Genomic DNA, 15,241 nt, shown 5'->3' with positions numbered 1-15,241 from the left:
ATACACATATCAGCTTTTTAATAAAAGGCTAAGCCTTACCTTCAAGACTAAAACTTGGGCCAAAAAATTTATTTCCTTCAAATTTAGCACTCTTTGGAGTCTTTGGTGTTCCAGCTTCAGAGCTGCTAGAATACCCTTTCTGCTTGCAGCATGGAGACTTTAACTCAGCTTCTTCCTGTTCTTGTGCAGCTATGATATAAAACATTTCATTACTCAAAAGAAGTTTAAACAAAAGAAAGTAATACAGCAATAGAAGAAAAAATTTGGATATTTTGCTAAAAAAAATTAAAACTATACACGATTAAAAATAGAGAAGATAAAACAATGGACAAAGCTTAATAGATACAAATGCAAAAGTAAAATTAAAATTGCATAATTGTAAAGTTGTATTCTGACTAGAACAGACACTATTAGGTGGACTGTGGATCAAAGGTATGAGAAAGGAGTGATCATATTTTTAATATAAAAGAGGGAAATGGATTCAATACTGAAATAATTGTCAAATAAAAAAATGGGATGAAATGAAACCCAAAGGCAATAAAATGTTGCAGTGAGAGGAATGCAAAACAGTGGAAGAGGGAAAATCTTTTATGAAAGCACTATCAAAACTGGTATGAAAAGGTATGTTTAAAAATGGAAGGTATATAATGTGCTAGGAGCAGACCACTAAATAATAGGGATGAGTGCATTTTACCAGTTGTGCAGCATTTCCTAATTGCTTTGTTGCAAACATTTCTAATAATCAGTAAAATAGTCTCTATTAAGTAATAAGTGGTATAATCCATATGGGAGAATGAAGAAGAATTAAATTCCTCTTTTTAATAATACAATTAGTAGACACATTAATCCAATTTCATCCAATATGAAATAACTGATATCAGTAGTAAAGAACAACTCTTTGCTTTTATTAGATTTGTTTTGAATGGAAAATAATAAACCAATTTTTCTGTTGCAAAGAATTATCCAAAACAATTAATTTGATTAGGATGATAGACAGAGTTCTTTGAACAGCAGTAATAATAACAATAATAATAGCAACCGGATACAACCAACCACCCCATGCACTTGGTACCAGTACATGTCGTGGGGGGGGGGGGGCACAACCACATAAAGGAGAAAAAGTATTTTTTTTATAATAATAATATTTGTCTGATTCTGAATGGTTGTGACAGTATAGCTGTTTGAATTTTAAAAAGTGGCAATGGAGTTTCAAATGGTAAAAAATAATAAAATAATAAATAAGAATAGTAGTAGTAGTAATAATGGCAAATGGCCATTATACCCAGTAAAATCTTTAATTGTAACAGGTACAAGTTTGTTTGTTCTTAATTATGATTTTATTTTTTACCATTGAAAACTCCATAGCCATTTTTTAAAATTCAAACAGCCATAGCTCCATAACTGTTCAAAATGGGTCATATGTTATATGAACTTTTCCAGTTTTCAGTTCCTGAGTTGATTCTGAAAGAATGGCCAACATGTTATGAAACACCCTGTATATACCAAGTGCAGTCAAAGCACATCCTGTTGTAGATCATGTAAATACAAAATATAAATACAATTTCTGTAAAAAACTTCAGGTTAAATGAACATGTTGTGCCAATGTTTTTTCCCAGGGTAGCTCATTAAAGATGATAATAATAATAATAACAACAACGGAAAACGAGGAGTCCCCACCTGCCCAGACGGCACAAATGAAGATGGAAAAGTGGGCAAAAAACACACTCAGACACTACAATGACCTCCATCAAGATCACACAGATAAAATGGCTTCCAATGCATGGCTCACAAGCGGGACACTCTTCCCCAAGACTGAAGGATTCATGCTTGTCATCCAAGACCAGTTAATCAACACCAAAAACTATAGAAAATACACTGCCAAGGAGCCTGGAGTGTCAGATGACACAAGTTGATGATACTACCTGGCTTCAGAAACAATCCAACACATCACCACGGGATGCAAGATGATCACCCAGACTGAATATACTCGTAGACACGACCAGGTAGCCAGAATAATACATCAGAAGCTAGTGAGGAACTACCAGTTGATGAAAGAAAGTGTACTGTACTACAAGTACGAACCCCAGGCAGTACTAGAGACCCCACCATAATAACAGATAAGACAATCCTGCACAACAGACTGGACATAACCCTTGTGGACAAGAAGAAAAGGCTACCTATCTGATTGACATAGCAGTACCCAACACTAGCAACCTCCAGAAAACCCAAGAGGAAAAAATCAAGAAGTACACGAATCTAAAAATCTAAGACAGGAGATCAAAGAGATGTGGCATATGCAAGAAGTAATAACCATCCCGACCATTGTGTCAACCATTGGCATGGTGCCAAAGACCCTACATAACAGCCTAGCAGCAACAGGTCTCTCAGCAGATGTCTACAAAGAACTCCAGAAAGTTGCAATCCTGAACACCTGTAGGATAGTCAGAGAGTTCCTCGACCAACAGTAACACCAGACAACCATCTTGTGTACTTGGTGGCAGTGCCCATCACGAGGTGGAACCCCTAATCAGAGAAATAATATAAAAGCAACATAATAATAATAATAATAATAATAATATTAAAGCCCACAAGCTGTACTAGACCATGCCATAATAATGGACAAGACGATCCTGCACAAAAGACCACACGCAACCCTTGTCAACCAGAAGGAAAAGGCTATTTATCTGATCAATATAGCAGTGCCCAACACCAGCAACCTCCAGAAAACCTACAAAGAAAAGATAAGGAAGTACACAAACCCAAGACAGGAGGTCAAAGAGATGCAGTATGTGGAACAAGTAATGATCATCCTGATCACTATGGCAATCACTGGCACATTGACAAAGAGCCTACATAAGAACATAGCAGCAATAGGCCTCTCAGAGAACACCTACAGGGAACTCCAAAAAGTTACAATCCTGAATACCTGTAGGACAGTTAGAGAGCTCCTCAACCAAAAACAATAATAGCTGGACATAACAACCATCCCATGAACTTTGTATCAGTACTCATTGTGGTATGGGGGAAAAACCAACCCCATCAGAAGAAATAATAATAATAATAGTTCACAGTATGTTAAATGCTTAACCTGTTTCCATCACATATTTACCGACATGAACTGTTTTAGTACTTCTGATTTCTCCATATCAGCTGTATTGCTGGCTGTTTTTCTAGATGTGGGTCTAGAAACAATGTACAATTTTTATACTGTTACTATTATAATGTGCAACAAACTGATAGAGAATTGACAAACAAGTAATCTGCATGGGGCACTGAGTAATGGCACAGCAAACTTATGCACTCTTTCTCATTGTGCAGACAGAAACAATTCTAGCACACCCTTCAATTTTTATAAAGACATTATAGTGAAAATCTGTGACGTGTGAAAAAACTATTCAGATTAAGAGAGTTGAAGGATGGTATTAAACACAAGAATGGCTAATTTAATAATGAAACATATTACACTGCATTTTGTGAACATAATTTGGACAATTTAATTAATTAATAACCGTATATTACAATACTCCCAATGTTCTGGAGTGCTATGGTTCCTTCTTCTTGGATAAATAGTTTAAAAAAAAATAAAAGGCACAAAGAAGCTAAAGAGAATGAGGAGGCAAGGAAATAGTTCTTAGACAAAGAGAAGGTCAACTGGTTCCTCTTTGGATTTCTTTACTTATATAAACTCTAAAAGGAAGGGGATGAGTCTGATTGGTCCACTTGATATTGATGGTTCGACTGTTGATGATCCTGCTCAGATAGCAAACAAACTGAATGAGTATTTTGCATCTACATTCACACACGAGGAGTTATTAAGTTTTGAAAATGCCAGAAGGTTATCAAATTGTAGAAGGGTGCTTAATGATTTTGTAATAACTGAGAGCAAAGTGGAGGAGAAATTGATTAAAGGAGGGCATCAAAGGAAGTAAGCAAACCCATAATTATGAGAGCGTCCTGGGACTCAGGGGAGGTCCCCACAGACTGGAGATGTGCAAATGTATCCCCAATTCACAAAGGGGAATTGAAGGGTGACACGAGTAATTACAGACTAGTTAGTTTAACTTCTGTTCCAGGTAAAATAATAGAGTCACTGGTTAAAGATGCACTGCAGGATCATCTAGACAAGACTGCAGCAATAATTCAGACACAACATGGGTTTGTTAAGGGAAAGTCTTGTCTGACAAATTTGATTGGATATTATGATGTGGTTACAAAGGAACCGGATGCAAAAAATAATTTTGATATCATATACTTGGATTTCAGGAAAGCTATCTATTCATACTATTGGGCATAGAAGACTATTGTACAAATTGGAGCAGAATGGTATTACGGGTAAGTTGCTACAATGGATAAAAGGATGGTTGAGTGGGAGAAGACGGGGGTGGTAATCAATGGGTGCTGCTCATCGTGGACTAATGTTATTAGTGAAGTCCCACAGGGTTCGGTGTTGGGTCCACTGTTGTTTTGTATATTTATCAATGATATTGATGAAGGTATATCAAGCTTAGTGTCGAAGTTTGCAGATGATACAAAGGTTGGCAGGATTGTTAATGACAGTAATGGCAGTGTGCTACTGCAACAGGATCTAGAAAATTTGGGAAGATGGGCTGAGAAGTGGCAACTGAAGTTTAACCTTGACAAATGCAAAGTACTGCATATGGGTAGAAGTGACCCCAGAAGAACGTACCAACTGTGTGGTACTACACTTAAAGTGGTAGAAAATTAAAAAGACCTGGGAGTAATTGTGCAGTCAGAAGTTTTCTGAGCAATGCAGACAGGCTGCCAAGGCAGGTCATGTGGTTTTGTCAATAATATACAGGAATTTTGCTAGCAGGAAAAAGGAGGTGATTGTCCCTCTGTAGAAGGCAAAGGTAAGGCCACACCTTGAGTACTGCATACAGGTCTGGAGGCCTCATTTTAGGAAGGATGTAGATTTGTTTGAGTGTGTACAGAGAAGGGCAACAAGATTGGTGAGGGGAATGAAGGGATCCTCTTACCAAGAGAGGCTTAAGTTCTGCAAATTGCAGCGGCTGGAGGCACCTGCGAGGTGATCTGATATAAGGCCTTGAATGGGTTGAGAATGCTGAATTCTGATGGGTTTGTTTTTTTGGTTTTTAGGAGCATTGGCAACTAAGGCCATATTGCTCTGGGATATGGGGTGGTCATTCCCTGACCTTTCCACATCCTTTGTATTTGGTGGTGACGGGGTCGAACCCATGTCTAATCAAGAAGCATGTGCTACGCACTGCTGCTCCTTCCCACCTGGCTACGGAGGCACTGAATTCTGATGGGAATCTTCCACTTGTTCAGATTACGAACCTAAGGGGGCCTAAATTCAAATTGAGGAAAGAGAGATGTAGAATAGATGTGCGGAAATTTGCCTTTAGCCAACAAGTGGTTAACTGCTGGAACAAATTTCCATCTGTCGTTGTGGAAGTTGATATGTTAAATAAATTTAAGGAGGAACTGGACAAGCATTTAGAGGGAATGGTGGTAGGAATTTTTTTTTTTTTGGCTGATGCTGCATAAGCTCATATGCTTGCTTTCTTGCATCACATGTCACTATTACTACTACTACTACTCTTTGAATGTAAGCCATATTGATCAGTAGAGAGGATGAGGAGGCAGATCATCTGACTCATTCCCCTTTCTACCTGTATGTTATGGTTTCAGACTGTTTTCCACTCCAGCTGTCACACAAAACCATTTTCTGTGTTGTACTGGTAATCCGATAGTTTTTGAAATACTGTGATGTGGAGAGCTAACCTGTGGTTTTTGTCAGGTGGCTTGGTGTTTATTGCCGCATCCATCATGGTTGCTATCGTAGAGAGATCCAGGAAGGTGGGGGTGCCCCTACTGATGTTTCTGTTTACTGTGATTTGATAATTATTTTGGATATGGACCACTTCAAGAAAGTCCTTCCTCATTTGCTGGCGTGCAACATTCAGAATTGGGTTTGAGATGATGAACAAAACATGTTCCTCAGAGATGGAATGACGTGTAACATTATTTTGGGTGATGTTTCTGTATTATTTATATTGATTATCTTTATTGATTCGAATTTGGAGATTTCAACATTTGTCCTAACTGTGTATAAACCACATCTCTTGCCTATTGGAAGGGAGACTTAAGTATTTGTTTTCAGTTTCTGTTCCTGTTTAAAAGAATGTCAATATTATGCTTATTTGCCAATCTGTTAACAGTTTCTGAGGGATTCCTGCTGTGTCCTTGGGGAGGAGTTAGATGTAAAATTGCCAATGGCTCTCTTAATAGGTTTTCTCATTACATTTGTAGGATATTGTTTATGGTTCAGTGTGTATGTGATATTATTCAGTTCTTGTTCAAGACTGTCAGGTGTGAAAACTAATTGCTCTGAGGATCATGCTTTCAAACTTTACTGATAAGGAGATGGAGTGATAATTTAAAATGGATAATGTGTCAGAGTTTTTATGAAGACAGGTAGATATCTAAACAGTTTTTTTTAAACTAATTATCCACAGAGAGAACCACAGTGTTTTGAAATGTTGGGGGTACTATAATGTGGGTGTTAATTAACTGAATTGTCTAAATTATGTTCATAAAATGCAGTTAGCGTATTTCATTATCCATATGACAACTGCTATAAAATAGTTATATCACTGTAGCAAAATGTTGTAAACAGAGGACCAACTGTTTTTGTGTGGATGAGATGTTCTTGAATCCCCCAACCCTCCAACCGTCATGGCGCCTCCGTAGCCAGGTGGGAAGGAGCAGCAGTGCGTAGCACATGCTTCTTGATTAGACCGGGGTTCGAGCCCGTCACCACCAAATACAGAGGATGCGGAAAGGTCAGGAAATGACCACGGCATATCCCGGAGAAATATGGCCTTAGTTGCTAATGCTCTTAAAACCCAAATAACAAACAATAACATCCAACCATCACGTACAGTCATAATCTTATACCAAGTGATTTACACTTATTTGGATCTCTTAAACAACACTAGTATAAATAATCTGATTTCATGCTTTAACAACCATCTCAACCATCAAATCGACTACAAAGAAGTTTATATACATAATTTCACATGTATAATATGATAATTTTCAAAATACAGTCCTTGTATCCTTTTTTAATCATTTCTAATATAGGGTCATCAAGAAAAGACAACAGTTTTGAAAACCAATATTTTTTTATGTATTGTGCTGGCATTGATGAATGTCATTAAAATGCAATACATGAGAGTTTAGAAAGAGAAAAGTCTTACATTTTATAGATTAGTGATATTCCTATCAAGACTGTTGCAACAATTACTTCACAGACTTCCTTGAACTATGAATAATCACTTCCTGTACATGTTCACTATTTTCAGGTATCCTCATATTTTTTTCTAACAACAAAGCATTTTTTTAGTCTATCACAAAAACAGACTGTTCAACTTATTTTCTAATCTCTAAACTGCTAATGAAATGTTCAACAATGGACCTTTTCTGCAACCAAACCTCACTTTAAATCCACGCTGCACTGCAAAAAACTTCCAGTCTGATGAAACCGTTTCACACAAAATACATACTGCTCTATAGTATACCCCATCTTGTGTACAGAATTTTTCCATTAGGATGCATCTCCAAGAAGTAAAAAACCTCCTATATCTTACATGTTTAGTAACACCAAATTCATTGATGCAAACCCAAGATATCAAAAAATATAGGCATTCAAAACTTTTGCATCATTCCTTGATGACCATAATAAACATAATTTCTGTTTGTTGCTTTATGAAATCACATCACTAAATTATATGCTAATGATATGCAGAGCTTACTTGAAAGTCTGCGCTTTTTGCGGTAGCTCTGAACAAATGCTCGAGGAGAATTGGGCAAAGAAGCAGCTGCTGATGGTGACTCTTCAGGATTAAATTCAGGAAGTTCAGCAAAGCGTGCTTCAAAGTCTACTTCTTCTAGTACCCTAAATAATATCATATAAATAATATCATTATAACCATAGCATCCATCTTTTTTTATCTAATGTGTTAAAGTAATAATTTTTATTTACTTTAATAAAAATTTGGAAATTTTCCAATTAAAAAAAATAGAATATTCAGATATTAATCCAATATTAAACCTATGAAGTTAGAATATCTCTTACCATTAAATTAAATATTAGCCAGTTGAAATATGTTTTATTATAATAAAGACACTAAGTACTACACTGTTATGCTCTACTCCTAATATGGAGTAAAGCATACCAGTGTAGAGAAACTATTAAGGTATTTCTGGACATGATAAGTTGGAGAGGAGGACTAGTGCATAATACTTCCAAACTCTTGTTACGGCAAATAGTTATTGTTGTATATGAGACTATAAATATAAGATTTAATGGTACTGAAACTTTGATCAAATTTTTTTTATCAAAAAAAATACTGTAAGATGATACAAAAAACTATGGATAAACTATTAGGATAAACTATTAGGATAAACTACAGATAAACTACTGCATATAAATTAGGAATTTATTAATGTGGACAACTAATTTATACAAAAATTTAGAGTGAGAACAGTCTTACATTATGATTTCTACCTTTGTCAACAGCTGAATAAAACAAAATAAATTAAGTTGATTGACTGCACTTACATACTTATAGTCTTTCATGCAAATTTATTTAGTTCTATTAAGCCTTTGATGGAGATTTCAAGTCAGAATTTGTTATGCAAGGCTATCAAGGTATACTAAATTTATATGTAAGGTTATATCAAGGTTATCGAGGTATACTAAATTTATATGTAAGGTTATATCAAGGTTATCGACGTATATACTAAATTTATATATAAGTTTATTAATTCATCCAAAGTAGCAAACTAGTATGCAGTAATGCAGATGAAGGCATGCTTTACTGCATCATGTTTTTCATCTCCCATATTAGAAAAAATTTTAATCATGAATTATAAATCAGAATATTGATCTGTCATATTTTCAAGTAAAAGTTTCAGCTAATTCAAAAAAGAAAATCAATTCAGAAAGATATTTGATCAAGAAAATCAAATCATGAAAGAAGAATGATACTATCGACACATGTTAGAAAATGTACAATTTCTGAGCCTAACTGTCTTGATCATTTTGCATGAAAAATTTGACATAAGCAAAATACTGGGTGTCCCAAATATTGAACCCTTAACAAAAGTGAAAATTTAAACAAACTTAAGCAAATCAGAAGTATTACTTTTTAAGAACTGTAACTGAAAATTAAATTATTTCTGCATTTCTTGGTGTTCAGTTCTGAACACCAAGAAATGCAGAAATCAAAGTGATTTAGAAAGAAGAAAATTCATTCCTACTGCTACCCAAAAATATTCATTCCTCTTCAAAAATATTCAAAGTTCAATGAACTACTGCAAAAATTGTAATGCCTAATTCCTATTTTGAATTTGAAAGAATTATCCTCAGGCATTCATATTACATGATGCCTGCCATACCTGCACATCGCATCCTCTTGTTATGCTAATAGGTATTGATGGGTAAATTAAAATCTTTATATGAAGCCAATGGAAAATTCTTCTCCATGGCAGTAATATCATGTACAGTTCCAGGTGGTGTGAAGACCAAATTTAAATTATATTTTCTTAGTTATGATCATAATGGTGTCCTCACAACATACTTGGAGAGTAGAGGGAAGGGGGAACTCAAGTTATTTTCCAAAAAACATTTGTGAATACTGTAATTAATCAGATAAAAAAGGATTACTGCCGCTGCCAATCTTACCATTAATAAATACATCTTCAACTTGTACTTGAGTACATCAACTATTCTAAACAGTGTTTTACCTTGGGAACCTTTAGGTTACCAGTCACCACTGCACAAAGTAGGCTACTCACTTTTAAACAGTATTGTGTTAATGTTTGTTGTGCTCAGTATATTTAATTTCTCATATTTATTTCATACCTCTTATGTACAAAATGACAGTGAGAACAAATTAGAGTTTGCTTATTTTTACTTCATGACCAAGTAGCACTTGCTGCTCAGGATTAACAATAACGTCATTTTGTTTTTTCTTTGTAATGCAAGTAGGCAGACGGTGTAATTTCTGCCCAAAATCTAAATGCTTTTGGTGCAATGTTTATGAATAATTCTCATTAATTTTTTTTAAATCTTGGTAACCTATATGGCCGCACTGACTGATTTCCATATCTGAAATTTTTAGAAGTTTTTAAGGTGGATTCAAAGAAAAATTTTTCACTAATTTATTTCTCCTGCTCAAAAGTTCTCTTCCTGCTTTTCAGGAGGCTTTCAAAAAGCTGCAAATTTGTAAACAGGGGGAAAATTGAATTTTTCTTCCTCAAAAAATGTGTAATGCAGGCTGAGTGGGGTAAGTGCCAAATAAAAATGAAATAATTTGATTTAATAGAAATAATGAAAACACCAAAACAGAGACATCTTTCTGAGCCTGAACCAAGCAATGAATAAATCAAGCTGACAGCCCACTCATGAGGTTGGTTTGAGTTTAATGGCACAAAAACCATTAATGAGGGACCTGTAAGGTGACAACTAGGATGTCTGCATAAGAAAAAAAAAGTGGGATTTCCATGGATACTATCTTGTGGAATTCCAACTGATGAAATGATGTTACACATAGACCCTGAGTAGAAGCATTAGAAAAAAAGTATGTATGTACCCTGTACTCATGAAAGATGTTTTGTGTGAAAACATCTTTAACGAAAATCAGAACATTTTTAATGCTGTTTTAAAATCAAACAGCTAGAACTGAAGTTATGAATGATGTAACGTTTTATGCTCATGCCCGCTACTTACTCTACCAAATAGATGTTAGTGACTGCATTAGTGTCATTTAGGAAGTGGCATAATTTTTGTCATTTCTGTGACAAACTGGTTTTACTTCAGCCCAAAATTTAGCGGGTGCCACCAAAGATGTTTTCACACAAAAATAGAAATTTCTTGGGCAATAAAATTTTTAAAACCTCAATAAAAATAATGAAACAGATATGCAAAACTTTTAGTCTTCTAAAATTTTAATTTTTGTTGTTACAGCTGTTTTTGATTCTAGGCAGAATCAAAAACAGCAGTAACAGTAACAACAAAAAAGATAGTATGGTCAGCCTTGGCATTCCATGCAATTAGGAAAAAAAGGATTTTATGGATGAATCACATTGGTCCAGCTGATATGAATGGCATAACTATTGATGATCTTGCACAGGTTGCTAAATAAATAAATGAAGTGAATAAATATTTTGACTGGTGCAAGATTTTATGTTTACCATGCAAACTTTCCATAACTTCCGCTAGAGGTGCTCTCCTTGATTGCTACTGAGTGGACTCTGTGTGTGCATGCCAGTATTTGTAAAGCTAGTGTTGTGTGAAGAGAGTTTTTTTAGTTGCATGTTATTGATGATCGTTTTGAAGCAAGTATCATATTGGACATACCAACTGAACAGTGACAGTGATTCGTTATTATCTCAGTGGGGGCTTAAATGCATCAGAAACAGTTAAAGAGGTGAATGAAGTGTATGGTAATGAGTGTCTTGGTAGGACAGCCATATTCCAGTATGACTGAGCTTTCTGGTGTGAAGTGGTTTCTCCATCAAGACAATGCCAGGCCCCATATGGCTAATATTGTGCAGGCAGTAATCACTGCCATAGGTGCTGAGGTTCTGCCATATCCCCCTTATTTACCGAACTTAGTCCCGTGTGATTTCTTTCTGTTTTCATGTCTGATTTGAAAGGCAAGCATTTTGCATCCGAAGTAATGATGCTCACAAAGCCACAATGGAAGCACTTTGCAGCTTTCGAAAAATGGCTTGCAAGAAGCAGTTAATGGGTGGGTACGATGGTGGTGAAAGTGTGTAAAGTTGAAGGGACAGTATTTCGAGAAAGAGAAATCCACAGAAGATTCAGATGACAATTAAGATAAGATCTTGAACCAGTTTGCAAATTAAATGATCACCCCTTGTACATTCACATAAAAAGCAGTTTTTAGATATATATATAGAGAGAGAGTAGATGCCTATCTAGTACTGATTGGTAGTTAATTATTTTATGATAATTGAAAAAAAGCTGAATGAGAAATTACTGCAGCTAAAAGTGAACAAAGCACCCAGGGCTGATGAAATCTATGCAATCAGTTATATTACGAAAAGTAGAAAAAGAGGTAATCAAATGTTGTTTGGATATGGGCAAATGTCCCCCCCCCCACCTATTCAGGAGGGTGATTCAGATGGTAAAATAGGTAATTGCAGACCTCACTATACTTTACTATAAGTAATATCTAATGGTAATATTACTAAAACTTACGAAAAAAGAGAATTCATGTTACAAATTAGTTATACCATCAGTAGAAGCATTAGAAAAAATAAAAATTGCTCAGGCAATAAATCTTTTAAAATAATACAGAAAATTCCTGCTATCTTTTTAAGGCTAAACTTTTAAACTTAATAAGGTGACATTTTGTTCCTAATATACCAAGCCAACCTAAAAATAAAATGACACAAAATAAAGAAGACAAAACAAAACAACACTTACCTCCAGCAGCACAAAGTTTATTTCATTTTATTTTTAGGTTAGCTTGGTGCATAGGAGCAGAATTGCACCTCACCAAGTTTAGCCTTAAAAAGACAGTAGGAATTTGTTGTATGTATAATGTAGTTTAGGGTTCCCTTTTTGATGTAAATGTGACCTGTAAATGTGAGTTTTGTGCCAGGAAAAATAATGGAGACAATAATTAAAGTAATGCAGGACCATCTTTATAGGTACAGAGTTATAAGACAGCCATGGCATGTATTTGTTAAAGGAAAGACCTTGTCTGATCAATCTGATTATCTGTTATGAGATTGTCACAAAGGAACTAGTCGCACAGAATTCTGACATCATTTATTTGGATTCTATATGAACAGTATAACATCATTCTATATGAACAGTATAACATATACTGCAAATATATATAATATAACAGCATATATATTATATACACTGAGTGATCACTAAATTATGACCTCCCCATTAAAACTGAATGTGACCTGTTGACCACGTGAGATACGAGAGTGTGCAGTTAGTCGACCTACGTAGCATAGATAAGCTGTCAGTGGTTCAGTAGGTAATAAAATTCCGAGCATGATGGGTGAAAGGAAGGATTTATCAGACTTTGATAAAGGACAGATTGTGGGTGCTTGACGAGCTGGTGCCTCGATTTCCCAAACGGCTGAACTGGTGGGGTGCTCGAGAGCTGCAGTAATTAAAGTGTACCAGGACTGGCATCAAAATGGTCAAACGACCCAATGGCAAAACTGCAAAGGTCAGCAAAAGGTTGATTTTAGAGGTGAGCACAGGGTCCGACGACTCATACAGGTGAACAAGTGCAGCATTGTTGGAGATTTGACTACCTAATACAACATGAGCCAACCAGGAACAATATCTGGCATCACCATGCATTGCACGTATGGGCTATACCAGCAGATGATCTCTACAGCATTCTCTCCTAACCAAGGTTCATCGGCGTAAAAGACTCGCCTGGTGCAAAGAGCATGCAAGTTGGATGATAGTAGACTGGAAGAAGGTGTTGTTATTTTGGTTTTTAGGAGCATTAGCAACTAAGGCCATATTGCTCCAGGGATATGCGGTGGCATTCCCTGACCTTTCCGCATTTGGTGGTCACGGGTTCGAACCCCGGTCTAATCAAGAAGCATGTGCTACGCACTGCCGCTCCTGCCCACCTGGCTACAGAGGTGCCGGAAGAAGGTGTGCTGGTCGGATGAGTCATGTTATTTACTCCACACCGTGGATGGTCGTGTAAAGATTTGGTGTCAACAACATGAGGCTCTTCATCCATCATGCATAGTATCAAAAGTGCAGGCTGGTGGAGGCAGTTGTAGGGTGTGGGGTATGTTTCACTGGAAGGAACTTGGATCCCTGGTGCATGTGGAACAATGTATCAGTGGTCTCTGCTATCATCAACTGCTTGCCGACTGTGTACACCACGCTATGTTACACTTTTTCCTGAATAGCGATGGTGTCTTCCAAGACGATAATGTGCCGAACCATTGGGCACTTGTTATGCAGAAATGGTTTGAGGAACACAGTTCTGACTTCCAGCATATCGATTGGCCCGTGAACTCCCCGATATCAATCCCATAGAGCATTTGTGGGACACTAAGGAAAGGCATATCAGGAGTCTTGGTACACCAATCACCTCCATATCAGCATTGCTGACCGCATTACACACAGCTTGGCTGGCCATACCTCCTGAATGCTTCCAACATTCAGGCCTTGAATAGGTTGAGCACGCTGAATTCTGATGGGATCCTTCACTTGTTCAGATTACGAACCTAAGGGGGCACAAATTCAAATTAAGAAAGGACAGATGTAGAATAGATGTGCAGAAATTTGCCTTTAGCCAGCGGGTGGTTAATTGCTGGAACAAACTTCCATCTGTTGTTGTGGAAGTTGACAGGTTAAATAAATTTAAGGAGGAACTGGACAGGCATTTGGAGGGAATGGTGTGATTTTTTTTTTTTTGGCTGATGCTGCATAAGCTCATACACTTGCTTTCTTGCATCACATGCCACTACTACTACTACTACTACTACTACATCTTGTTGAATCAATGCCACATTGGATAGCTGCTGTACTGAGGGCAAAAGGAGGACCTACAAAGTATTAGGTAAGTGGTCATAATTCAGTGATCAATCAGTGTATATTTACTACTATGGAAAAGGGATAATCAAGTCATAGGTGTATTAACAGGGTGCACAAAAGGAGACACAGCATAGATAAAAAATAGCCACTAATCTTCATGGACCAATGTTATGAATGGAATCCAACAGGGTTCAGTATTACAGTGGACATTTGTATGTTGTTCCTTAGTGTTTTTAATATTTATTAATGATACTAATGTAGGTATTTCAAGTGTGATTCCTAAGCTGACACAAAGGTGGCAGTGCAGTTAATGATATTAATCAAGGAAAAACGACCAAGGTTAATTGTACAGCAGGTGAAGTTCTCTAAGTAATGCAGAAAGGCTGCTAGGATGTTCATGGGGATCTATGAGTGACATATACAGGAATTTTGCCAGCAGGTTGGAGATAATCACCAAGGAGGTGGTGGTTATCCTACTATATAAGGCAATAGTTAGGGTACACCATGAGTACTGCATATAGATCTGAAAGCCTCATATTAGGAAAGATATAGATCTGTTGGAATGGGTACAGAGAAGAGCAACAAGATCAGTCACAGATGCAAAGGGGATTAGTTGTTAGTAGAGTT

General features: G+C 36.4%; 1 protein-coding gene across 3 annotated transcripts in view; it reads right to left on the bottom strand.

The window, feature by feature from the left end:
• The window catches only part of LOC150080107 (protein capicua homolog), a 357,037-nt gene that overhangs the window by 26,964 nt on the left and 314,832 nt on the right, over positions 1 to 15,241 (bottom strand). For all 3 annotated transcript variants that reach the window (XM_090381551.1, XM_090381553.1, XM_090381554.1), the window contains 2 exons: positions 7,800 to 7,942; positions 40 to 189 (listed from right to left, as the gene is read on the bottom strand). In XM_090381551.1, coding sequence (XP_090237677.1) covers positions 40 to 189; positions 7,800 to 7,942 — 293 coding nt within the window. The remainder of the gene's footprint in view (positions 1 to 39; positions 190 to 7,799; positions 7,943 to 15,241) is intronic.

This window comes from Mastigoproctus giganteus, chromosome 9, assembly GCF_048544385.1.
Source record: "Mastigoproctus giganteus isolate SK-2022 chromosome 9, ASM4854438v1, whole genome shotgun sequence".
In the NCBI taxonomy this organism is placed as follows: domain Eukaryota; kingdom Metazoa; phylum Arthropoda; class Arachnida; order Uropygi; family Thelyphonidae; genus Mastigoproctus; species Mastigoproctus giganteus.
This window is presented reverse-complemented; position numbering and strand designations above follow the sequence as displayed.